Below are 23917 nucleotides of genomic sequence, written 5' to 3' on the forward strand. Positions count from 1 at the left end.
TGCCATGGTGCAGTTTTGCCAGGACAAGAGACCTGTGTACCTGCAGAGTTTCAGTCCCCTTCCTGTGAGAGCTAGTTAAACTGGTAGCAGGTTGCAGTCAGGTCACGGTGATGTTGAATTAATTCCCATGGTGAGGCTCAGGTTCATCTGACATAATTTGAGAACCTGCACAGAGTGCTTAAGTTAGCAATTTCATTCCCCAGAGCTCCCTGTAGAGTCAAAAGGAGCTAGAGGTTCCCTTGGAGGTGATTCAGAGCACCTAAGTTACAACCAGCACCATTGACTGCTGAGAGGGCTTGCAGTGACCATGCTTTTCTGTTAGACATCTCACTTAGGTACATAAAAGTAGGTGGGGTGTCCTCAGCACCCTTCCCTGATGGTTGCAGCATCCTCTTGAGAAAACTTCCTCTCTTTTTTCTCCTGATATGAAAAGCTTACCCAAAAGGAAAGGAGGTTTGCAGTCTTCCCCATAAAACTTGTGGTTTCGTTTCAGGAGGAAGATGAGATAAAGCCGCTCAGATGGAGGCCAGTTCCACCAGCCTCAAGAGGATCAAATTTGGGAAGCTGAAGGTGGTACGTCGGCACTTGCTGCAGAGGTATGAGCATCAGCCCTTCATCTCCTGCCTGGCTGGTTTCTACAGCTGCCGGTGGAAGCGGTACCAGCGCAGAAAGACCGAGCCTGGGAAATGCTGCTGCAAGACGGTAAATTAGCTCAAAATCAGCACAGACGTTGATTTCTGTGTAGGGATAGATTGGTCCAAGCTGACAAGTGGTTGATGTCCTGGGCCAAAGGCATCCTTTGCCCAACATCATTTGGAGCCCACTGAGATTTGTTGGGTTGTTGGATTTTGGCTCTGGTGGGTGCGTTGCTGTGTTTTCATGGCAGGCTCAGTTTGTCCGTGCCACCATGCAGCTAACAAATGTGTGGTGGCAGGGAAGGACCTGACCTTGCACCAAACCTTCCCGGCCAGTGAAACATCTTAAAGCCATAGGATCAAATTAAAGAAGGAAAATTTGGGATGGGTGTGCAGTAAGGACTGCAAAGAGGGCTCCTGTGTAGTGCAGTTTCCTCTCATGTGAGGTGGTTAAAATCCTGTTTATTTGTAAAGTTAAAAGATCTGTTTTCCCTGAAAATAAATACTGCAGAGTACACTTTTGAGGACATTCCCCTGGTCACAGGGGTCAGGGAGGGAAGTCCCCTTCACATCTACTTCAGGAGGTCCAACACCAAGCGACATGTTTTAGGGACAGCCAAAAAGTATCTGTTTTGCTTTGGGGTAGACAAGGCTCTGACCACTTGTCCTTCCTCTCCCTCTCCAGCGGGAATGCATATTTTTCCCACTGCTTGTTGGAGCTTTCTGCTTTTCTCTCGTCTTTCTGTACATGTGGGGTGAAGCGAAAAATGACTACAATAACTTTGACTGGTAAGTACCAGCTTTTCCTCCTCTTTGGCTCCTCCGGCAGGTACCCAGGGTGGCTGGGCAGAGATGTCTACCCTCCCCAGCAGCTGTGCCACAGCAGGGCTCTTTAGCCATGAGCCAAAGATTTGGCTCCTTAAACTCTTGGTTGCAGCGTTCAAATTGAATGTCCAGTGACTTCAGAGGCGCTGAGGCTCTTGCCCTTTGCTTGGCTGCAATTTTTATGTGTAAGTGTGAATTTGGGAGAAAGAGGAGAATTATCATCACAAAAATTTTGAGTGAAGGGGACTAAATATCTCTTCCTTTTTCTTCTCTGAGTCTTTTTTCCCCACCCGTTCCCGCTGAAGAAATGTAGTGGCTGGTATCGGAGGCATTGCACCAGCTATCTCACTGTAAAGAGGATTGAATGTTCTCAGGGTCAAAAGTAAGAAATAACCGGCAGGGATTTATGCAAATCCTTTCCTTCTGCAGGACATAGGTAACAGTTATGCAAATCTGGTCCCTAAAATTAAATGAAAACAGCTCCAATATTATGGGGAGGAAAGGTGTAATCGTATTATTCATCCTTATTGAGCCTTTGGGTAAAAAATAAAGCTTCCCTATCTCTAACTTTGGGCAATCCCTCTGCAGCTCCTCCAGATTGCTGGTGTTTTCTCCTTCAAAACCTGGCTCAGATCCCCTTTTTGCTGTGGTGGCTTCCACAACCATAGGCAGACAAGGCGGGCTGATGGCTGGAGTCACGTCATCTTACTGTTTCGCCAGGCTGCCTTGTCTGCAGCAAGGTCCTCTATCTTACAGTGAGACTGGGAACTCTCTGGAGCAAGACCTTCAGTTTGGTCCTGTATTTTACCACGCAAGCACATTGGGGTATTAGTCTGGTGGCTAATGCAATCCGAGATTTGGGGAAGGATAGCAGGGTAGGTTTTTCTTTCCTCCCTCTTTGTTTTATTGCTTCAAAAATTTCAAAATTTCAAGGAAGAAGGCTGTTGTTCCCCTCCACTATTATAATATTTTATTGCTTTTTAGGTATAACTATGGGAACCTGGGCTTCTGGTTTCTCTGGTCTCTTGTTCTCCTGATCGTGGCTGCGATCTTGTTCATGTACATCACACTGTTATTGGTAAGTAATGCTCCTTGTTAGCTGACCATGATTCATAGTCCTAAAAAGTAAACATAAGGATGACTTTAATGTGTCAGAGCAAAGCTCAGCCCAGTCCCATGGACGATCCCTACGCAGTGGCTACCAGGGGAAGACTGGGAGCACGATGAATGCTGATGGTGCTTTCTCCCCATGTCCACTTGCGGATGACCAATTTCAGCTCGAGGGTGTCTGAGCCAGATGTAGGTTCTGTGATTTCTCTTGATGATCTCCCTTTGATGAACTTGTCCAGTCTATTCTTGAACCCAAGCGAAGATGTGCCAGTGGTGGCTGGATTTAGATTTAGGGGAACTTAAAGTTTGTTCTTTCGACAGCAGGGAAGTAGGGGGCTCTGAGTCATGTAGAGGTGGTGATATGTGATCAAAGGTGAGTTATTCCTCTAATCCTGAAAAAAAAATGCTCATTTTTCTGAAATATCGCTGAAGCTGCCTTGATTCTCTTTGCTTTGCTGGAGGGTTTCTCTCCAGGTAGAGACTGCAGACACAAAATACTCCTGAAGTTTATGCCCAAAGAGGCAACGTTTCTGAAATCTTACATTTCCGAATCCTGTGAAATTTTCTCTAGACTCCTGATCTGCTGTCTGCTTTGGTTACTGACAACATACCAAAAAGCGTTTCCTAAAATTTCTACGTAGTCATCCTCTTTCCCTATCCTTTCACTCATAGGGACCCCCCAAATAAAGACGTATCTGCAGCTGTGTTTTCACCCTCTGCATCCAGAGCTACAGGCTAAGAAATCACTTTAACTCCAGGGACTGGAGTTCACATTCAGTCTCCTGCCTGCTCCAACTTTCGTTTTGAAATGCCAGATGCTGGGGATGAGGTTACGGCTTTGATGCAACCTCTGTGGCCAAGACAACCAGCTTTTATCAGTTCCTGCTGTTCTTACCTGTTCACTGATGTGTCATCATATAGTCAGTCTGTAAATTGCCTGTGGCAGGAAATCTCTTATTGCTTTGTTGATGCAGTGCCCAGTACAATAGGTATCTGGAGTCCTTTGTCCCTGCTGAAGTACAAATAAATAGTGCTTTTATTTTAATGCCAGCAATAAAATACCAAAGTGATAAATAGGACAGCTGCTTGGCCGTGCCCACAGTGATCAATGGCATCATAATTGCTGTGGACTCTGAGCAGGACAAATAATGATAGTTAATTACAAGGATTTTGTGACACCCTGGTGGCTGTAGAGCTCAAAGTCTATTATTCAGCAAAGGCTGCCTGGCTTTCCCAGTGGCTGTGGGACAGTGTGGGTTGTTTGGTGGTTACAATGCTACTTTGGTCAACTCAGAGCTTTGCCAGAGATGCCTGTGTGACATGGATACCTCTGAGGTCGTACCTCAGCAGGCTGTGGATCTGAGGTCAACCTCAGGATCAGACTAACTCATCATAGCACATGCTAGAAATGGACTTTATATGATTTCCTGGGCTTGAGGAGCCTGAAGACCCCTTGGTCATGCTCTGTCTGGATCCAAATATCAACCAGTGTCCAAGCATGGACTTTCTTAGAGGAGTTTCATGTCTTTGGCAGATGCGAGTTACCAGGGCAGGTGGTGGCAAAAGTGAAGCCGGAAAGGTAGATGGAAAATGCAAAGTGAAACTGGTGTCCTACATCATTCAGTTCAGTCTTGGTCCTGCTCTTCATTGTCTAGACACATTGTCTTCCTCTCAGCATCTCAATTTTATCTAATGAGGCTAACAGCACTTGCCCTCCTCAGGGGGCTGAAACACAGATAAACCTGAAAGAATATGAGGAGTTTGGATATTATCAGACAAATCCTACAAGAGAAACACTTCAGAGGTGCCTCTGCTCTGGGGACAGCCCCTGCAGTGAAGGTCCATTTGCTCCTTTCTTTCATGAAGCTGTTAAGCGACCCACCCAAAGCTATTGGGTATTTCTAAGGGCACTTGCCTTGCTTCATTGCATCACCGTGTCATCGTGTCTCATTTGGCAAGATTGCTGCATGCATCTATGTTGAGCATGAGGCCCCACAATGTCAGAGTGGTTGCCTAAGTAGGATTAGGTCTTGAAGAGAAGGGGAGCAAGGGAAGTAATCAACACCACCATTCATGCTCCCACTGTCTCAAAGCACGCAGGGTCTCATGAAGGTCACACGTCTGTATGCAGGGTTTTGTGATGACAACTGTGGCTTGGCCATGCTCATCCCAGCAGGGCTCTTTTCAGAGAAGAACTCTGCCGGGAATCACTCCTCCATTGTTGTTTGCAGAGCTTTACAGTATCTGACCTTTCATGTAGCCTTTGATGAACCACCCAGCAAACCACTGGATCTTCACAGGCTGATAAGTGCAACTCAGCCCTTCCACATCTCAATAAATCTATTATTGTGGGTACTATATGATAGCCGGATCACTTTAATACATTTCAGACAACCAGTGGCCAAATAGGTTGCCCCCACAATGAATTATATCCCATGTTCTGGTTGAACAGTGTTGGAGGGAGACTATCTTCACACGTGTTGGAGGAAGGACTGGGGACCTTCACCCAGGCAATGATTCCTTGTAATGTTTTGCATCAGCAGTCCATCATATCAGAAAACTCAGCATGCTGATGCCCTTGTTGGAGCAGAGAGATTTTATAGCAACTAGTGGCTGGTCTGGTTTTGTTTGTGAGCACCATACCCTATTCCTTAATGACAGCACCCAACTGGAGCCTGCACGCCTTATTGTGAACCACTGAACCAAACACTCTTCTGCCCACCAGCCACCAGCAGCTGAAGAAAACACTGCTAAACAAAGCATTTGCTGTCTGTGCAAAGACGCTCTCTGTCTGCAAGCATCATTGTAATTTTTTCAGACAATCAGTTTCAATTAATTCAATTGTTATCACTCCGTGAGACAATTTTCTCATCCCCATTAGAGCTAAAAGGTCAAGCTGAGGGGTCTGATTGCAGAGCAGTTCATGCTCAGTGGAGAAGAAAAAACTGTTCTTGTTCAGTCTTTAAACACCAACATAACGTTTTTCTCTCTGCAGTTCAACCATGTTTGTTCCAAGAGTTTTAAGGAGGTGACTTGTGGCTGTACAATATAAAGAGGTTCGGGTGTTTTGTGGCCTCTGCATTTGTAGGCTGAGAAAGAACTCAAAATAGTGCATCGGCACTGAAGTTCAAAAAGTGATCTCAAACCTCCATCCCCAAGAGACTAGGGTACCAGAGATGTTCTGATTTGCTGCATTTTTGCCAGAAGGTGAATGTAGGGACCTGAATTCTGCTGTTGTGAACATCTAAGTTAGGCAACATTTTAGGCGAGCTGTGCATCTAAGTGCCTGCCTCCGCGTCCTTGTGGTGGTACGTTCAGAACCTGCCCAAGTCCCACCAGCAATATCGAAATCAGCACCAGGTCATTCCCATGCTGAAGCAGAGTGGGGTTAAAGGTCTATATTCCATCCTTTTGCAGCATAACTTTATGGTCGGTGCTTTTTTTGGGTCCACACCAAATGAGGAGACAGGTGCAATCCCTCTTGCAGCAAATCCATCTCCCTTGCCACTGGGAAGTGTCCCTTAATTACCGCTTTGCAGGTAGATGGTGGAGGGGAGACACTTCCACAACTCATACTAAGGAAGAGTAGAAGTGTTGGAGACTGTAAGATTCAGGGATGATGGGATTTGCGAGAGGGACCTTAGTCCTAGCCTCAGCAATAGTAATCAGACACATATTGGTCACCTAAACCCTCATGTCTGAGTACTTGCATTTGACAGGATACCTTCCACATCAGGATAAATGTGGACGCAGTTTGGAAGAGCCAGACTTGGTGGTGCTGGTTGTGTCTTTGCTTGAGGAAGTCCTGCTCTAGGTGCAAACCTGCAGGACACTGCTAAAGGCAGCTGCTCTCCATGGAAGAGCATATTGGGCAGGTCTTGAAGCAGCTTTTGAGGAGCAGGAATTTCCTGGTTTGAGGTAAAGCAGAACTAACAGAAGGTAGGTTGTTTTGGCTTGAGGTGTTAAGCTTCAGGGGTACACGGAAAGAAGAGAAACTCAAGCTGACCATGCCAGAGCACACAGAGGATAGACCTTGTCCACATTATATCAGCTCACTGGTCCATCAAGATGTACTCTCCTACAGTGACCAGTGGTGCAACTGCAAGAGTTCCTTCTTCACCCTCTGAGGATGAAACCTGACAATTATTCTTCTTGTAAGCTGATAAGGAGATGTTGTTTCCATCCATAAAAATGAGCTCACCCTCCAATGGCATTCCCAGATGTGATGCATCATTCATACAAAAGTTGTACTGCAGTAGCAGGGAAGGGTCAGGTTGAGGACGACCTGCGAAATAAGTGTTTGACTCTACCTTAGGAAAGGACCAGGTCTTTGTAACATTGCTTGCAGAAAAGGGGCAAAGTGTCTTTTTTCTTCCTTTTTGTGAAATTGCTTATTTAAATGGGGCTGGCTTAAGATCTTCAGCAGTAATTCAATTCCCTCTGAACCGCTCCCACGGTTACTCATCATGTACTGGGTGTAGGATTCCATTAAAGGAGGCTAACATGTCAAGAAGCACTTAAAAGCTGATCTGTATTCTCTGCTGAGCTTATATCTCTCTTCAAATTAGCATGATCCTGGAAAGAGGGTCTGTTTGTAGCTGGATGGGAAACAGCTTACATTCCTTTGTAGTTGTGTTTTGGGAGGGCAGAGCCCCTTCCCCTGCATCTGTATGTCCCGCTTTCACACAATCCCACCGTGTTACAGTCTGGAGAGACCTGCATCACAAATGATCCTTCTCAGTGGAGCACTGATGTCTGCGAACAGATGCTTTTCTTTAAACACTGATACCTGGTGATACTGGTCCCCATACTGTCCCTTACAGCAGTGGGAAGCTTGCCCCAGACACTCAGATTCCTGAGCATGGACCTGTGCATTTTCATGGAATCATAGAATCAATCATTCGGGTTGGAATGGACCTTAAAGATCACCTTGTTCCAACCCCCCTGCCATGGGCAGGGACATCTCCCACTAGACCAGGTTGCTCAAAGCCCCATCCAGCCTGGTCTTGAACACATTTTCATGGCAGCAAGGTACTTCTCCTGGTGAAATTCATCACCAGGTTCATCATTGTCTTAGGTCTGGGGCAACTTGATGAAACTCTCCATCAGAGCTGTGGACTGGCTTTCCTCATCCTTTTCTTCTTTGTGTTCAAGGCTTCTTGGTTTGTCCCCTGCCCTGGCTGGGGTTTGCTTCGTGCTTCACAGGAACCCTCCCAAAGGGCTCCTGCTTGCCATCGAGGGGAAGGAAAATGCCAGCCACTAAAAACTAGAGATTTTTAATCTCCAAGGCAGTTTTCCCTGTTCTGAGATGTGCCCATCTCTTGCGTTTCCTAGGGTTACTGTGGAAGCTTTGTCTCCTTTCCTGTCTGCTCTGTATTTTTGTGATACTTTGGAGATATTTTTCAGTCCCTGACCTCTCTCCCATGGTTGATATGCCCCTAATCACAACAAGTGGACAGAAAATAGGCAAGACTGTATTGATTCACACCATAGCAGTTGATCCCGACCATGATTTCTCTTTCAGAATTTGTACTCATAAGGAAAAGTCATTAAAAGTGTGTACCCCAAAGTGCCCAATTATTTTTACCCATGAAAGTGCTTTGATCCTACAGGGCAGCCTTGATATGTGGTTGGTCATTTCAGAAGCATTTTTATTGTAGCAGTAAGCACTTCTCTCGATATACCTGTCCTGCTGACAGCTTTGGCTCTGTGCAGGAAGACCTAGTGTAAATTGACTTCCCAATGCAAAAAATAATTCCAGAAGTACCTCACTGACCACACTTCACCATCTTCTACCAGGATGTAAACAATCTCTTCTTGATTTCCCAGGTCCTGGCGATGTGTTTGCTTGCAGAAGGTCAGCAGCTGTACCTACACTGGAGTCACAAGGTGGGGAGAGTCAGGGCTTTCCGGTAACTCCAATCCATGCTTTAAACCAATTGAGTCTGTGGTATTTCTATGCATGAAAAATTAGATTACAGGAGGGAAGAAAGAGAGGGAAGAGGTTAATCTTAGGAGGCTTTAGACACCCATGAGGATGATGTCTCCACCTGAGCTGATCACCTAAACTCCCTTTGCAGTCAGTGGAGGGAAATCAATCCTCTGAGGATGCAATTCATCCAGTTGGTCATAGGCATCTAAATTAAGATGAGATGAATCACACCTAAAGTACCTTTTTTCCCACTGACTCTAAAAGGAGCCTGCAGTGACTCACTGAGGTGAAGAAGTCTATATTTGACATGTTTACATGTGGTAACATGAAGACAAAAGCAAAGTTTCCATGAGAAGCATAATGCAATTTTCTGTAGCTGGCTCCAGCAGCAGTAAAAAAAGTGGGTGCTATCTCTGAAGCAGAAGAGAAGAGAAGCGGAGAAGAGAAATCTGGCTTTTCCAAGAAGAAGAAGAAGAAAAGAAGAGAAATCTGCCTTTTCCAAGGCATCCCGGTGCCTTATGTCTTTTGGTCTTTGGGTGGCTTGGGAAATGCCACCTGGAGTTTTGAAGGTGCAGAAACAAATCCTCAGAGAGTTGTTGTTGCAAAATAATGCATTAGAATCACTTTCCTTATGAAATTCTTGAGGTTATGTGAGGTGTTTCAAAAGTATCTTCTAACTGTACAGTTTAGGGGAGAATGTAATGTGATTGCAAATGTCGCAGTTGAATGTGCAGATACTTGATCCTGTGTTTCATCATTTAAGTAATGGAAACACAGTCATCTTTAGTATTGAAAATTGACTTCTAGAAGAACCAGAAAGATGTAGAACAATTTGTAAAAAAAATTGAGGTGGCATCCTTGGGTGGCAGAGATTAAGGATGGATTATTAAGGTGTTGATCTGTAGGATCCCCTACAGATCGCTTAGGGTTTTGGTCCAATTTCTACTTGACACTTAGTCCTCAGCAGACAGATGATGTCCAAGAAGAGCCTGCCATCACCACTGTGATGGTACCAAACTGAGCAAGAAGCAGAATAATAGACTGAGCTGCCTCCTCCATTTTTTGGTTAAAAAGTGAGCTCTCATCTCTTAATTATGGGAGTGTTTGCTGTTGCTGAAGCCTGTTGCAAAGCAGCTCCTCGCATAAGGAAGCTGTGTTGCTGTCTCTTTTGGGTGGAATTCACCAGTTCTGGACTTAGCCATCTGCAGGTTTGGGATTTAGTGTAAGCTGATCATCTAGGCTCCATCTACATCAACAGAGCATCTTCCATCATAAAGCGAGTGGGAATGGATCACTTCTGGAAATTCCTCTCTTTCTCCAATGATTATAGAAAGAGCCCTTGGGGGCTGATTTAGTTGGCTACCCAACTCTTAAGATCAGCCTCGCCATACAGAAAAGCCAATCAGAGGCACTATTGGTCTGGTTTTAGTTCCATTAGATCTTTCTGTCTCTAAAGGGGCATAGTCAAGCTCATGCATCCCAAACTTACTGAGTTTAAGCTGCTTAAATAAGCCTGTGAGGCAAATGGATGGCACACCCTGTGCAGAAATATGGAAACTGATTTATGTCTTCTTTGTCATTCCAGATTGGGACTTTTCTTGTCCTGGGCTTCTCTATCACGGCTCTTTTCATATTATCGGTACTCTGGGGAGATCAATGGAAAACTGTCCGCCTGTCATTCCAGGTAAGAGAGGCTGGGAGGTGTGTTTGAAAGAACGACTTACTTGTAGAAGTAATTTGTGGTAATTGGTAGAAAATATTCCATATAGCGGGTGTTTTTCACATGGCCTTTCCTGGCAGGGTATGTGGCTTTGAATAAACTTTTATTACAACTTAATTCCTGATGGGAGAGAGGAAGCCAAAACCTGAGGCTGAGTTTCAAGCTGTCTGTTTGATGTTACATGTCTCAATTTGGGAAGTCCCATCCTTTTTGGTTTTTTTTTTTTTTTTTTTTGGCAAAAATGCTGTAGGTGTACAGTTAATTTCCAGGTGCCCAGGGCAGGTAAGTCATACCCCTTTGGCTGGCAGGGTGCTGGAGCAAGAACTTTCTCCCTAATCAGCTCCTGCGGGATCAGCAGCTTTAGCATTAGCACAATTTCAGTCTTCTGTGACTCAGAAGAGCTTCATCGCCCAAGGGCAGGACAGCACTGAGCTCCTGGGGAGAACATGGAGAATGCTGTTGTCAGGTGGGACAACCTGTGGGCTGCAGAAGGTCAGAGCGTGTGGTCTGCTGGTCTCCGCAACTCTCACCAGATCTGAAGATGGAGGCATGAGCTGCCCAGTGTTGTTTAGTGTCTGAGCTTCCGGGTCTCCACATGTATTGGGAAGGAAGAAATAGGTAGCCTTTGACTACACAGCTGCCTTGCAGATGTTATTTTGGCCTATCAACTCTCTGCTTGTGAATGTCGGGAGAGCAATGCACATGGACTGGAAGAAGAGTCACAGATGTGTGTTTGTAGGGTGTGGCTAATTGCACGTTCCTGCTCTACAGAGTTTGGCAACCACTGGGCTAAGCACTGGCAAAGGTAGTGAGAAACCATCAGCTTCTCCTGGCCCTCACAGACCTCAGAGGAGGTGGATGAGGAGAAGGAGACACAAGAGCCTTTGGGTTCCCCACAGATACTGTTTATTTTGAGTGTTTATGCCCTCTGAGACACTTTACATGGCCTCCTGCTGCTGTTCCCAAAGGACATGAGTCTCTTGTAGATCCTGTGTCATGTCCATTAGCCCTGCAAATCTATCTCAAATATCCTGGACATCTCAGATGGCACCTCTGTTTACGCAACTGAATCCTGCTTCTGGTCAAAAGATGTTGGCATTAAGTGTCCAGGACAGACAGTATCACATGCAATAGCATCTCTCAGTGAGTGCTGCTTTCTTCAACTCTTTCAGCTAAAAGAATCAGGCATGGACTAGGAAAGGCTTGCACCTGGAGAGCTTTTTTTCCTGGCACATACCTTAATAACTCTCAGTTCTAGCTGGAACAGAAGCCATGGGACTCTGATGAGCATGAGAAAATGATGGACTGATTTCTTTGACAGACTCGCCTAGTTTTATGAAAAGTGTGTCGAACCAACATCCATTCAGTCTCTGTACAAGTGACAAACTATTTCTGCTCAGTTTCCAGCTCTGCTCATGCATTCGTGATAAGCACAGAAGCAATTCTTAGCTTCTAATGTTCTTGTTTAATCAAGTCCAATTACTGTATCTGTCCAGCAATAGGTATATCTAATATATCATAAGCAGTACATGAACATATTGTTTTATGTTAGTAAATCAAGATAAATATCTACGCATTGAGTTAAAAGTAAAAAAAAAAAAAAAAAGAGAGAAAAAATGCAATTAACCTTAATGCAAGTGAGTTAAATGCTTTGAAATAAATGAAAATGAATTATTTTTTCTGGAATATATTGATAATATGTGAAACTAGGTACTTCAGAGTGCATATGAGTCTAATAAAGGCCATGATCAGACTTGTACCAGATTAATTACTTCTCTTACACCACAGTAGTTGGTTCCATACTGGTGTAAATACCACATTTTATCACTCGGGTGTGTTGACACCAGTTTAATGATGTAGCTGCAATGTGGTATGGAGATGACTATTACCTGGATGGGATTGGATTAGATTGAATTAAACTGGCTGCTCCCTGGAAGATGCTCACAGATTATGGCATAGCAGTAATGGTAATTGTGTCCTCATGGATGAGGACAGCCATGTCCCCTTCAGCTGACTTAGGAGAAAGGAGAGCTGTGTAGTGCAGCGAGGAGCACTCCTCAGCCTAGCTGGCTGGGGGTATATATCTCTCCTCCCACTCCAGAGATGTTTGGTGGATCCAATACAGGTGTGGGAAAGAGGCTGAACTGCTGGCATCTGCAGCAGGAGCCCATCCAGGTGGAAGGCTGTAGCCATGTGGGAGTTTGTTTCCATCTGTCTCCACGCTTCATCTTTTGACTAAAATCCTTTTCTCTCCTTGCCAGGTCACAGCACCCTATCTCCACATTGGGGCAATAACCATCATGGTCCTCCTGTCCTGGCCCGTGGCTCTTCATGCCATCAGAGCAGATAAGAAAGGTATAGTAGATCGCTTCCTGCTCCCTATATGACAAAAGATGTATACCAGTGTGGAAAAACAGGTGTGCACGAGCCCTTTCCTCCTGTACCTGCACTCCAGCTTAAGGAGACTTTTAACTTCTGTGTATCCCAGGGAAATTAGTGGGTCTAGGACTTTTCGATGCTCTGTCCTGTGGCTGTCCAGTTGTGTTACTGGTTTTCATGCTCCCTTGCATAGTTTTGGCCTGTACCAAGGCAGTGACCTGCCTTGAAGTGGAGGAGATAGGCAGAAGTACCCATGTTCTGAGTCATGCATGGAAAGTTGTTCAGCCCTGTAAGGGAGAAAGCAGCCAGTGATGGCTCTCTTGGCTGGCCTTTGCTTGCTAGGCTCAGCTTTGCTGTCTCAGAAGGGATCTCCAGTCCAGTCAATCCACTTCAGACTAGTGCATCCTAGGAGAAGATAGGGGAAAGCTCTTTTTGATTGCTTCCTAGTGTTATCTTATGGGAAGATCCTGTCCACCTCTGAGAAGCGTGACCAAGCAGTGTAAGGACAAGGCCAGATGCCAGGAACAACTTCAGAAGAGCCCGGCTCTGGGACTGGCTGTTTTGCTCTGATCTACTGTTTCCACATAGCTAAAATTATCTACTTGACATTCATCTGCAGGTGCTGATTTGTAATAACAATGAAAGACAGAATGCACTTGTGAAAGCATATTTTCCCTGGCCGGGACTTTTCTTACTGAACTACAGCTGGGGAGGTTGCGGGCGGAATGTGTTGGGACCCTAGACATTACAGTCCACCATGGACTCCCAGGTCAATCCATTGACCATGTTACCTTGGTGTAAGCCCAAGTTCTTTCAGAGTCACTGGCCCAACATGCAGAGGGGTGGTGGTCCCCGTCCAAGAAAGAGCTGTTGGTGCATAGGTGCTCATTTCTCAGGGGAACTGTTTTGTTCCCCAAGGTGAAGGCTCCCTGGGGCACTTGGGCAACGTGTCAACAGACTCCAGAGAAGACCATAAGTAATGAGTTGGCAAGTTTCTGAGATGTAATACCCATGCAGTCAGAGTCTGTAGGATTCTGTAGGACAGACACAAAAGGTCTGACAGCAATCTGAATAAACCAGGGGAGTATTCACCTTAAGGGGGTATAATATAGTTGAAGGAGAAAGGCTCCTCCTCTTCTTCACTGTGAATGAAACTTCAAAATGTTGCTTGTTCTTAACTGAGTAAGAAAAAAATTAGCATCCTTCTGTTGAAGATAGTTTTTCTAGACATGGGGGATATTTCATTCTGCCACCTCTAAAGAAAAAGGAATTAAGGCCATGTTTTGCTGTAAGGCATAGTGAGATGTAACTAAAGCACAAAACCTGCAGTACTAAATTAGCCCATGTCCTTGCTTTGACCAATTTGTTTTCCTGGGTTGCATTGTTTGGCGAGAAAGTGAAAATTAGGGGAAGAAGGGATGGAAAAAGGGATGTGAAAAAGCCCAACAGCTACTTAGCTGGAGGGCTGTATTGAAAGTCAAGCCGCAAGGCAAACCCGTACGTTACCGCATGGATTAACTCTAGCCTTCCTCCTTCAAATTCTTCCAGTTGTTCAGGTGATAATTGTTGGTCCATACCTGGCTATCCTTCTCTTTCTTTTCTTGATACCTCTGGGGATGTACTCTCCTTGCATCAGAGAGATGGGGACACTTGGACCAAAGCCAGCCCTCATTGGACACCGTGGAGCACCAATGGTAGGTCTGGAGAAGTTATTTTACATCATTCCTTCGTCCTGTGTCTTGCTACCTTCATCATCATCTTCTGTTTGTTTCCATGCAATTTGTGGAGGGTGGAAGGACAGACATTTCCATTTGGAACTGCATGCCAAAGGCATCACTGCAGGGGTTTGCTAACAAGGATAGCATTGCTCCTGAGGGACAAGATGGGTTTAGTGGCTAAAGTGGAAGAAAACTAGCAGTAGACTTTAGCAAGATAATGAAGTTCCCTTAATAAAAACCAGAGGTGTCACAAGCAGGCAGAAAGTACTTATAGAGTCCTCCAGAGTGTGGCTGAAAGTGATCTGCTCATGTGCTTTTTTTTTTTTTTTTTTCAGCTGGCACCAGAGAACACCGAGATGTCATTTCAGAAGACAATTGAACATGGTGGGGATGGTCTTGAAACAGACGTCACCATTAGGTAAGGAGAAAACAGCACATCTCACAGAATATACGCTGCTGCTTCTAAGAGTTGCCTTTGGAGACATGCAGCTCCAGGCCATTAGGTTTTACTGATGGCTGGGGCAGGGTCCCTCAGTTGGCGCGTCATGGTAGAGGCTGGAGGGCATGGTTGTTCTCAGGCAAGTCAATAAGCTGTAGCTATTGATTTAACAATCATTATTTCTACAGTATATTTTAAATGCTTTGCAGAGTATAAAGACAAGTCCCTACCCTAGCCTGACTTCCAGGCCACAGAGACAGTTGTATCAGGCCTGCAAACCAACAGAAAATTGTGTTCAGACTTGTGACAGCATTGTCCTAATTACAAGATATTTAATTTCCTTTGTTTGAGGGACTAATTGCCACGAATTGCTGACATGCTATGCAGGCTGAGCAGTTTCCGGGCACTGAGTGAAAAAAGTACTAATGCTTAGATGTTCTCCTAATGTACGCCTTTCTATAAGAGAAAAATTTTCCTTTCCGTCACTGTCCATTTAGACTTCAGCCCTCTGAAAGCCATAGAACCACTTTGGTGTCAGTAAAAAGAGATTTCAACCATAAGTAACTATCCATTTTTTGGAGGGGACTGGTAGGCATAAATACGACCATCTCCACTTTGCTTCTGAGGAAACTGAGGTACAGATAGGTATGACTTCTCCAAGGTCGCCCAGTGGTATTTAATAGGAAATAACCTGTTGTCTTGAGCCTCAGCCTTCCTCCCTATCCCACCCTCTGCACTGAGGGAGGCCGTAGTGCTGCATTCGTGGTGGCCCACATATTCTTCTGATGTGGTGTGAGTCTACTCATGCCATGAACAAACCTGCACCCCAGGTGACCTGAACTCTTGCTCTCCAACAGCTATGATGGGGTTCCTTTCCTCATGCATGACAGCACCTTGAGGAGGACAACTAACATCAAGGAGGTCTACCCCAATGACACTGCTCAAAACGCTGCGTTGTTCTCCTGGGATACTCTGCAGGAGTTGAATGCTGGAACGTGGTTCCTTAAGGTAAGCGCCATAAAGGACCATCATCAACTGGATGTGGAAGAGACACCAGCTGGCTACTACTTAATAGCATGAATGTTAGGAGAGGAACTACTGGTTGAGCCAAAACTGGGGTCTCCTTGCTTTGTCCAGTTGACCTTCAGGCTTAGGAGAACTGGCTGGTGGGTGTTCTTGTGGCTCCTTAACATAGCAGCAGCAAAACACGTGGGCTGGGGGAAGAAGATAAGAGCTACTTGTGCAAGGTGCTGTGTATAATAGCCACAGCTAACACGGCGGGAGAGGGAAGCACAGCAGAACTAGCTGTGAACTGTACAATTTAGATCCCAGAAGCAGTGTCGTCACAGCCTGGGTTAATTTCTTCTGTTTCTTGGGTAGAAGAGCTAAGCAAAATAAAATATCCTCACCTGCTGAGGGCTGATGTCAAACTTTTTCCCTCTTAGAGATATGAATTTTTTGCATGCAACTGACTCCCAGAGGTGACTGCCTGATTGATTTCCCTTTTTATATCTGTTTATTTCTAGGACAAACCGTTTTCATGCATGGGCTCACTGTCAAGGGCAGATCAAAAGCAGGCAATGAATCAGTCAATTTACAAGCTAAGTAATTTCTTGCGCCTCGCAGACAGTCAGAATAAACTTGTGATATTTGATCTCTACCGCCCTCCAGAGAAACATCCTTACAGGGACTCGTGGATCAACAGAACCCTGGAAGTCATCCTCAATGAGTCGGGGATTAGACCCCATCTGGTAGGGTGGCATCACTCCTCCATATCCCTTTTTCTTGCTCTCTGAATTGGGACTTTGTGGTCATACCCTTCATGATTTCACCTACGAAAAGTCCAGCCCCTTCCGTTTCACTTAAGAGGTATCATTTGGACTGTGTTCCCACCTTTGGTTCCTCAGCAGTACAAAATGGTGTAATACTGCAGGAGAATAGGGAAATAAGTCAGTGCTTATACCAGCGGATGCCTTAGCCCCCAAAAGGCTTCCTTTCATCATTGTAATAATTGGCAGCCTACTCCCTGCTACCCATGCTTATTTTATATATTGTGTAGAAACTCCTGGCTTAAATTAAAATCCATGGAGTTGGGAGCCTTCTTTGCCTTCCTTCTTCTCCTGGCAACGGATGAATGCTAAACTCATGTGGATCAGGCTCCGTACCCATCGATGTCCAGGGAGTTACGCTGATCTGTGTCTGCTGAAGATCTCTTCTCCCATGCTGGGGGAATGGGAGAACAGAATATTTTCTGTTGCCTTTCCCATAAACCAAAGCGGATTTTTCATTCATTTTGAACACTACATCTTTTGTTGGGCTGTGTGAAATGTACTCACTGATTTTAAGGTGATAAGCAAGGAACAGTGAATATTTATTTCTTGATCAAAGTGACTTGCAAGTTTTAACCCTGCATCCAAATGTCCTTTGATCATTGAAAGAAACATGTCATTTGACAGGCTGGGTTAAGCCCCTCAAGATGTTATCTTTACTGGGTTTGTGGGAAGGGCAGGGCATATTAGTAAGTCTGATGGGAATTCACTGGGTCCTCTTGTTGCCTGCAGGTCCTATGGCTGGAGAACGACATGAGGTCCTATGTTCAGTCTGTTGCTCCCGGGTTTCAGCAGACAATGGGCAGTAAAGCCCCAGTTAAAGACTTACTGATGGATAATATTGTCAAACTCAATCTGGCCTACACTGAAATGTCCAGTGAAGATATCCGGTAGGTTGCAGTTTCAGCCTCAGGTAGTCAATGGACTGCATCTAGAATATGTTTGCCTCATGCGTGTGGCAATGTCTCCCTCCAGTGACCAGCTCCAGGATTTAGAGCATTTTGGGAAGAGCTCCTTTAGATCAAAGTGGCCATCTCTGTTGCATTCTGGGGGTGCAGAACTGCAGTTCACTTCTACTGTTGACCCTGTGTGTGGCTGAGAGAGAGCATCCCCCTGCCCCCAAGTCCATATTTACTTGACTAGGATCTGAGGATCTTCTGAATAGAGAACATAGCTGTCTCCTGATTTCTTGTCTTTCTGTTCATGCCATCCCCAGTCCTACCAACACTGAACCACGGAGAATGAACAACTATTTAACCTCCCATGGCTCTTGACAACCATCAGTGTGAGTGTATAGTGCTATGCTGAGAGACCATAGCTGGTGTTTTGGAGACTTCTCATGTCTTATCTCTGTCACAACCAGTACGCTGTTGCTTATGACACTGAAAATGTCATCTTGCCAATGGAAGGCTCCACATTAATCACAGGAGTTTCCAAAATGGTTCTCTTATATAAACAAAAAGAAAAAAAAAAAGAAGCAAAAAGAGAAAAAAAGAAAAACCAAACAGTCTTACCTGTCCAGCACTCCTTTTGTATATAGGATTTTTTTACTCTTTCCTGTGCACAAAAACATTGACATATAATTTTTAAAAAAAAAAAAAAAGAAAAGAAGAAAAAAAAGATTTTAATTGTTTAGATGGGAGTAATGTTCATGCTTTCTCAATGATAATTTTCACAGGATGCAAAATCCTAGCTACATCCATTTAGGTAAAACCTGGGTAGATCCTAGGTAGATTTACAAATGCTGATATTAATGATACCTTCCTTTACCACTATACAGAGTATGATCTTACTTCATATTAAGTTTCAATAGTTTATAAGAACTTGAAAAATGATGAGTTGATGTAGCAACTGTAACAAGCGAGTAGCCAGCTTCGAGGTGGTTTTGAACAGACTGTTGGGAGATTACAAACACTTCATTGCACTGATTCATATGGCAGAAGGGTAAGCAAAGTTTTGACCTTCTGGACATTTTAACTGCATTTGCTTCCCACAGCTCAGCTATTCTGTATTGGCCAATTGTGAATGATTAGTTATTGGCTGGTTGGCTTTCCTTTCTATTCCTTATCTAGGTCTTGGAGCAAGCCTTTCCTACAGAACATTGCTGTCTCTCCTTGATTCAGCCTAAAGGAAATACTGACCTCCTTCCTTTTCTTAATTAAGTGTATTGTCTTTTGGTCTCTTAAAGGACATATGCTAAGGCAAACATCACCACCAATCTCTATGTGGTCAATGAGCCATGGCTTTTCTCCCTGGCATGGTGCTCTGGGGCACACTCTGTGACCACCAATGCCGTCCACACGCTGAAGAATCTCAGCCAGCCACTCTTCCTCATGGTAAGCAAAAGTCCTCCCCTTCCTGGGGGTAGGAGATGGGATTGGGATGTTCATGGTTATCTTTGGAGTCCATGGGCCAGTTCATGCATGGATAAAAGGCCCTTTGCATGAAAAGGACCTGAGTGGAAACCTGGCTTACCGGGAATCTCTGAGCCACTCCAGGTATCATTACTCTTTTCCTCTTTTCTCTTGGCTCAGGTAGAAGCACCCTGCTTGTTAGGATTTGCACCTTATGCCTGGAGATGAGGTTAAAGAAGTCAGGCTTGCGTGGCGAGAAAGGAAGGGCCTTTGAGGGCACAAGCTGATGCACGAGGATTTACATTTCTAAGCTTTTGAAGCACCTTAATAATGTCAGAAGTTCCTCATTTCCCAGGGCTTCCCACTGCTCTTCTCAAACTTGGTCTTGTTCTACAAGACCAAGGGAAACAGAAATAACCTTTCCTTGCTGGGAGGAGTTTTTTTCACATAATTTCTCTATTCCCTATTCTACCTTGGACAACCTAAGGACAGGCTAAGGAGCACCTGAGTCACTGGTCCCACCAGAGTCCCTGCAGCCTGAAGGTTACTACTTTGAATAACTAGCTTCACACTCTTAAAGTAGATTTTACGGTGCTCCCATCCAGACAAATGCAGTGTTTCAGTCCATTCTGAGGGTGGGTGGAGGTCCAGTCTAAGAATGCATCTTCAGATACTCTTAGACTTAAAGGAGGAGCCACCCCAGACCTCCTGTGGTGTTCACTAAAGGACAATTTTGCCAGGGAGAAGTGAGATGCCACCAGTTGACATTAATGTTGGAGGGAAACAAAGTGAACTAAAGGGCCTACCAGTACAAACAAGAGTTCCCTGTTATATTTACTGTGATGTGGCACAACCTTCTTGGCCACACAACAGCCCTGTTTTTATGAAGGATGATGATTTGGCATCACCCACTGATGAGTGGCCACTTTGAAATGCCATCAAATGAACTAAACACCTGTGGAATGTGAGCAACAGACGTCATCTACCTGGATTTATGCAAAGTGTTTGACACTGTCCTGCACGACATCCTGGTCTCAAAATTGGAAAGTCATGGGTTTGATGGATGGACCACTCGGTGGATAAGGAACCGGCTGAATGGCCGCACTCAAAGGGTTGTGGTCAATGGTTCAATGTCCAATTGGCAGCCAGTGACGAGTGGAGTTCCTCAGGGGTCGGTACTGGGACCAGTGCTGTTCAACATCTTTGTCGGAGACATGGACAGTGGGATAGAGTGCACCCTCAGCAAGTTTGCCGACGACACCAAGCTCGGTGGCGCGGTTGATATGCTGGAGGGAAGGGATGCCATCCAGAGGGACCTGGACAGGCTTGAGAGATGGGCTCGTGCAAATTGCATGAAGTTCAACCAGGCCAAGTGCAGGGTCCTGCACCTGGGACGTGGCAACCCCAGGCACAAATACAGGTTGGGCGGAGAATGGCTGGAGAGCAGCCCTGAGGAGAAGGACTTGGGGGTGTTGGTGGATGAGAAGCTCAACATGAGCCGACAGCGCACACTGGCAGCCCAGAAAGCCACCCGGATCCTGGGCTGCATCAAGAGAAGTGTGGCCAGCAGGTCGTGGGAGGTGATTCTACCCCTCTACTCTGCGCTCATGAGACCCCACCTGGAATACTGTGTCCAGCTCTGGAGCCCTCAACACAGGAAGGACATGGACCTGTTGGAACGGGTCCAGCGGAGGGCCACGAAGATGATCAGAGGGATGGAGCACCTCCCCTATGAAGACAGGCTGAGAGAGCTGGGGTTGTTCAGCCTGGAGAAGAGAAGGCTCGGGGAGACCTTATAGCAGCCTTCCAATATCTGAAGGGAGCCTCCAGGAGAGCCGGCGAGGGACTCTTTGTCAGGAGATGTAGTGACAGGACAAGGGGTAATGGTTTTAAATTGGAAGAGGGGAGATTTAGATTAGATATTAGGAAGAAATTCTTTACTGTAGGGGTGGTGAAGCACTGAAACGGGTTGCCCAGGGAAGCTGTGGCTGCCCCATCCCTGGAAGTGTTTAAGGCCAGGCTGGATGGGGCTTTGAGCAACCTGGTCTAGTGGAGGTGTCCCTGCCCATGGCAGGGGGGTTGGAACTCGATGATCTTTAAGGTCCCTTCCAACTCTAACCATTCTATGATTGATTCTATGTTACTGCACATGCAAACCAAGCAGCTAATATGGGCATATTTGAGTAGCAAGAAAGAGCTTGAGCAACTTTTTTGCATATTTTGGGGTCCTTGGTGGTGGACACATCCTCTCTTGTTCTCTTCCAGACTCCGCAGCAGTACAACATCATGTGGATCCTGACAGATCTGACCTCTGTGCTCCTCATCTCACTCATCTTTGCTCTGCACTGGTAACTACCAAGTTTCTAATGGCCATCCTAACCTGATCCTTTGCGTGAGGTGGAGGGAAGGAGGGATGCTTTCAGGTGAACTGAAGGGTTAAAACTACTCTTGAGAACATTACTTTTCCCTCCAGGAACTAGAAGAAAGTCTCCCAAAACCTCTCTGCTTCTCCTGCCTGCTCTCATTTTCCCTTTCCAGTTTGGCAGCTCAGGCACCATCTACCCTCAGGGTCCAGTGGAGACCTGGTGGATTTACGGTAGCAACACAGACCAGTTATCAAAGCTGATGAACTGAGAAAGGAACTGATTTTTCTATTATTACTATTTAGACACTGTTGCATTGGACTGACTTAGGAGGAAAGCTCTCGATGTTAATATTTGAGCACCCTCTGTCTCTCTGTCGGCATATGCCAGAGCCCCTGAGGAAGTCCATCCTCCCGGGTGTGAAAATGTCTGAGTGTGTCACAGACACCACATTTTGTTTCCTCCCATGCTGTCAAAGACATTGCCTCTCTTTAATAATTGGGAAATCTGGGGTTCACGGGCCAGGCTTACTCCAGCAGATTGGATGAGGAGCTTGCCTGTGTTCTTATCCCAGTGGTGACCAAGGAGAGCAGGAGATGCTGGACTCAGCTCTTCAGCTGGCCAGCTGTCAATGGGTGAAAAGACCAGGCCAGCCAGCCCAGAGGTGTTTTCTGCAGGGGTGCTGGCAGCACAACTGTGGTTTGGGAAGCTCCTGGGTGAGCAGTCTGAGTTCCTTACAGCCGTGACTTGCTTTGGCATGGGAAAGGGCAGCAGGTCTAACTTTGCTCTGTGAGGATGGAGGAATGAACTACCTGTGGTATGGCCAGGTGATGAAATAGCGGCTGTACAAGCATGCTCATGTGTGCATTTCCCAGGGCCCTGCAGATGCTCCTGATCCAGGCAAATAACCACCTCATCTGGGCTGGCATTGCAGGAAAGGCATTCCCAGCCCTGCTGGGAGTGAAGGGCCACCAGCAGTGCCTGAGAGTCCTGCCTGGTCTTGTTTATCAGGTTTATGAATGCACCAAAATCACAAGTTTTAATTTTCCCTGGCTGCTTAGGAACGAGCAGCTGCAAACATTTCTGGGGCTTTTGAGCTCTTAACTATTTCTTACAAAGTTGCCTTCAAAATCCTGTTGTGCATATGATGCTTAGAGATCAGTCATGCACGGGAGTCCCTTCTTGATAAGGACCCAAGCAAATTCTGAAATATCGGAGTAGTTCCTGCCCTGAAAAAGTAGAAGAAAGATGTCCAGGGCATCAGGGAGCTGCGAGGGGAACCACAGCAAGCTGTGGCCTGACCTAGGTGTTTTACTCCATGCAGGTGGCGAGAGCGGAGTTTCTCCTGCTGTGCCCATGATGGTGGCCCGATGCTGGAGAGTGGCACCTACAACAAGTTCAGGACAGGTGAGTAGGGCATGGAGAGCCAGGAGCTGCATCCTGCTCAGGACATCTCTGTGGGGGCACCAGGGTCCTGATGGATGGGTTGGTGATGGGTGCCCGTGCTGTGGTGAAGGCTGCATCTTGGTTTGTCTGAGTCTCAAGTGGCAAGGATTTCTCCTTTCTGTTCAGCACTGGTGGGGCCATGTCTAGGCACTGGGTCCAGCTCATGCTCCCCAGCACCAAGCAGATTGTGGCAAATAGGAGGGAGCTCAGTGGGGCCACTAAGCAGGAGGACGGGACATTTGAGATCTGGGTTTGCACAGTAGAAGAGAAGGTCAAGGGGCATCTTATCACTGTCTGCAACCATCTAATGGGAGGGTGTAGAGAAGAGAGTTTCTCGGATGTGCAGTAACAGCAGCACAAGCCGCAACCTTGGAAATTTTGACTCGATATAAAGAGAAAAAAAGAAACCTTCCCCATGATGGTTGTCAGATACTGGAACAGGGACCCAGACAGGTGGGCAATATCCACCCTCAGAGATGCTCAAAGTCCTGAGCAGCCTGATCTAATTGGCCCTGCTTCAAGCAGAGGTTTGGGCAAAGACCTCCAGTCATCCCCTCCAACTTGCATTACTCTGCTCTGCTGTGAAAAGTGAGCGCCGAGGTCCTGAGGACTCTTGGGTCTGCAAGGAAGGGTAGGGTTGGCTGGGGACCCTCCCATGTACCAGGTTTCTGCACTCATGGAGCTGTGTCAGCCACACAAAATGACCCAACCTGGGCTGCACGCATTTTCAGCCAGGTTCTCTCTGCTCACGATGGCTGGCAAAACAACTGCAGATATTTTGGTAGATCACTGTGTGTCTCCTCTTTTCCAGAGCTCAGTGACATCCCTTCCATCATGGCCTGATACAGGCAGGGAGGGGACATGGACCTGCCATCTTGATGAGGACTGGAGAGCAGACCCTCCCCTGCTGCCCGTTACTGCAATGCAAACACCAGCCTGCCAAGGGAGCCGGCTGGGAGGGCTCAGGACCACCTGGTGAGGAGGAGCCATTTGTCTCCATGACCCTGCTGGAGATGAGCACTGAGCTTCCCCGCCTACAGTTTTCCTTGCAATCCCATGCCTGGCAGGGCTCCCTGGGGTGTAGGGGAGCACAGATGGAGTTGCAGCCATGAAGAATCTGTGCACTGTGATGAGATGCAGCAACCACATGGGAGCAACCATTTCCCT

At 46.1% G+C, this 23917-nt stretch overlaps 1 protein-coding gene across 1 annotated transcript; it reads left to right on the forward strand.

Annotated features, from left to right (window-relative positions):
• Positions 1-519: 519 nt before the first annotated feature.
• Positions 520-23593, forward strand: GDPD4 (glycerophosphodiester phosphodiesterase domain containing 4). The gene is made up of 15 exons (XM_074154390.1): positions 520-702; positions 1321-1424; positions 2445-2538; positions 8400-8459; positions 10088-10186; positions 12484-12577; positions 14150-14295; positions 14655-14737; positions 15616-15766; positions 16285-16509; positions 17320-17477; positions 18776-18923; positions 21207-21289; positions 22629-22711; positions 23562-23593. The coding sequence occupies exons 1-15, from the start codon at positions 520-522 to the stop codon at positions 23591-23593; spliced, it is 1743 nt and encodes a 580-aa protein (XP_074010491.1).
• The last annotated feature ends 324 nt before the right edge of the window (positions 23594-23917 follow it).

Source organism: Numenius arquata, chromosome 1 (genome assembly GCF_964106895.1).
Source record: "Numenius arquata chromosome 1, bNumArq3.hap1.1, whole genome shotgun sequence".
In the NCBI taxonomy this organism is placed as follows: Eukaryota; Metazoa; Chordata; class Aves; order Charadriiformes; family Scolopacidae; genus Numenius; species Numenius arquata.

What these genes read in the sequence shown, in the direction of transcription:
- GDPD4 (XM_074154390.1), top strand. Translation starts at nt 520, where the DNA reads ATGGAGGCCAGTTCCACCAGCCTCAAGAGGATCAAATTTGGGAAGCTG. An exon ending in GACTACAATAACTTTGACTG is followed by an intron (nt 1,425 to 2,444) that starts GTAAGTACCAGC and finishes ATTGCTTTTTAG; the next exon opens with GTATAACTATGGGAACCTGG. An exon ending in ATGTCCAGTGAAGATATCCG is followed by an intron (nt 17,478 to 18,775) that starts GTAGGTTGCAGT and finishes GGTCTCTTAAAG; the next exon opens with GACATATGCTAAGGCAAACA.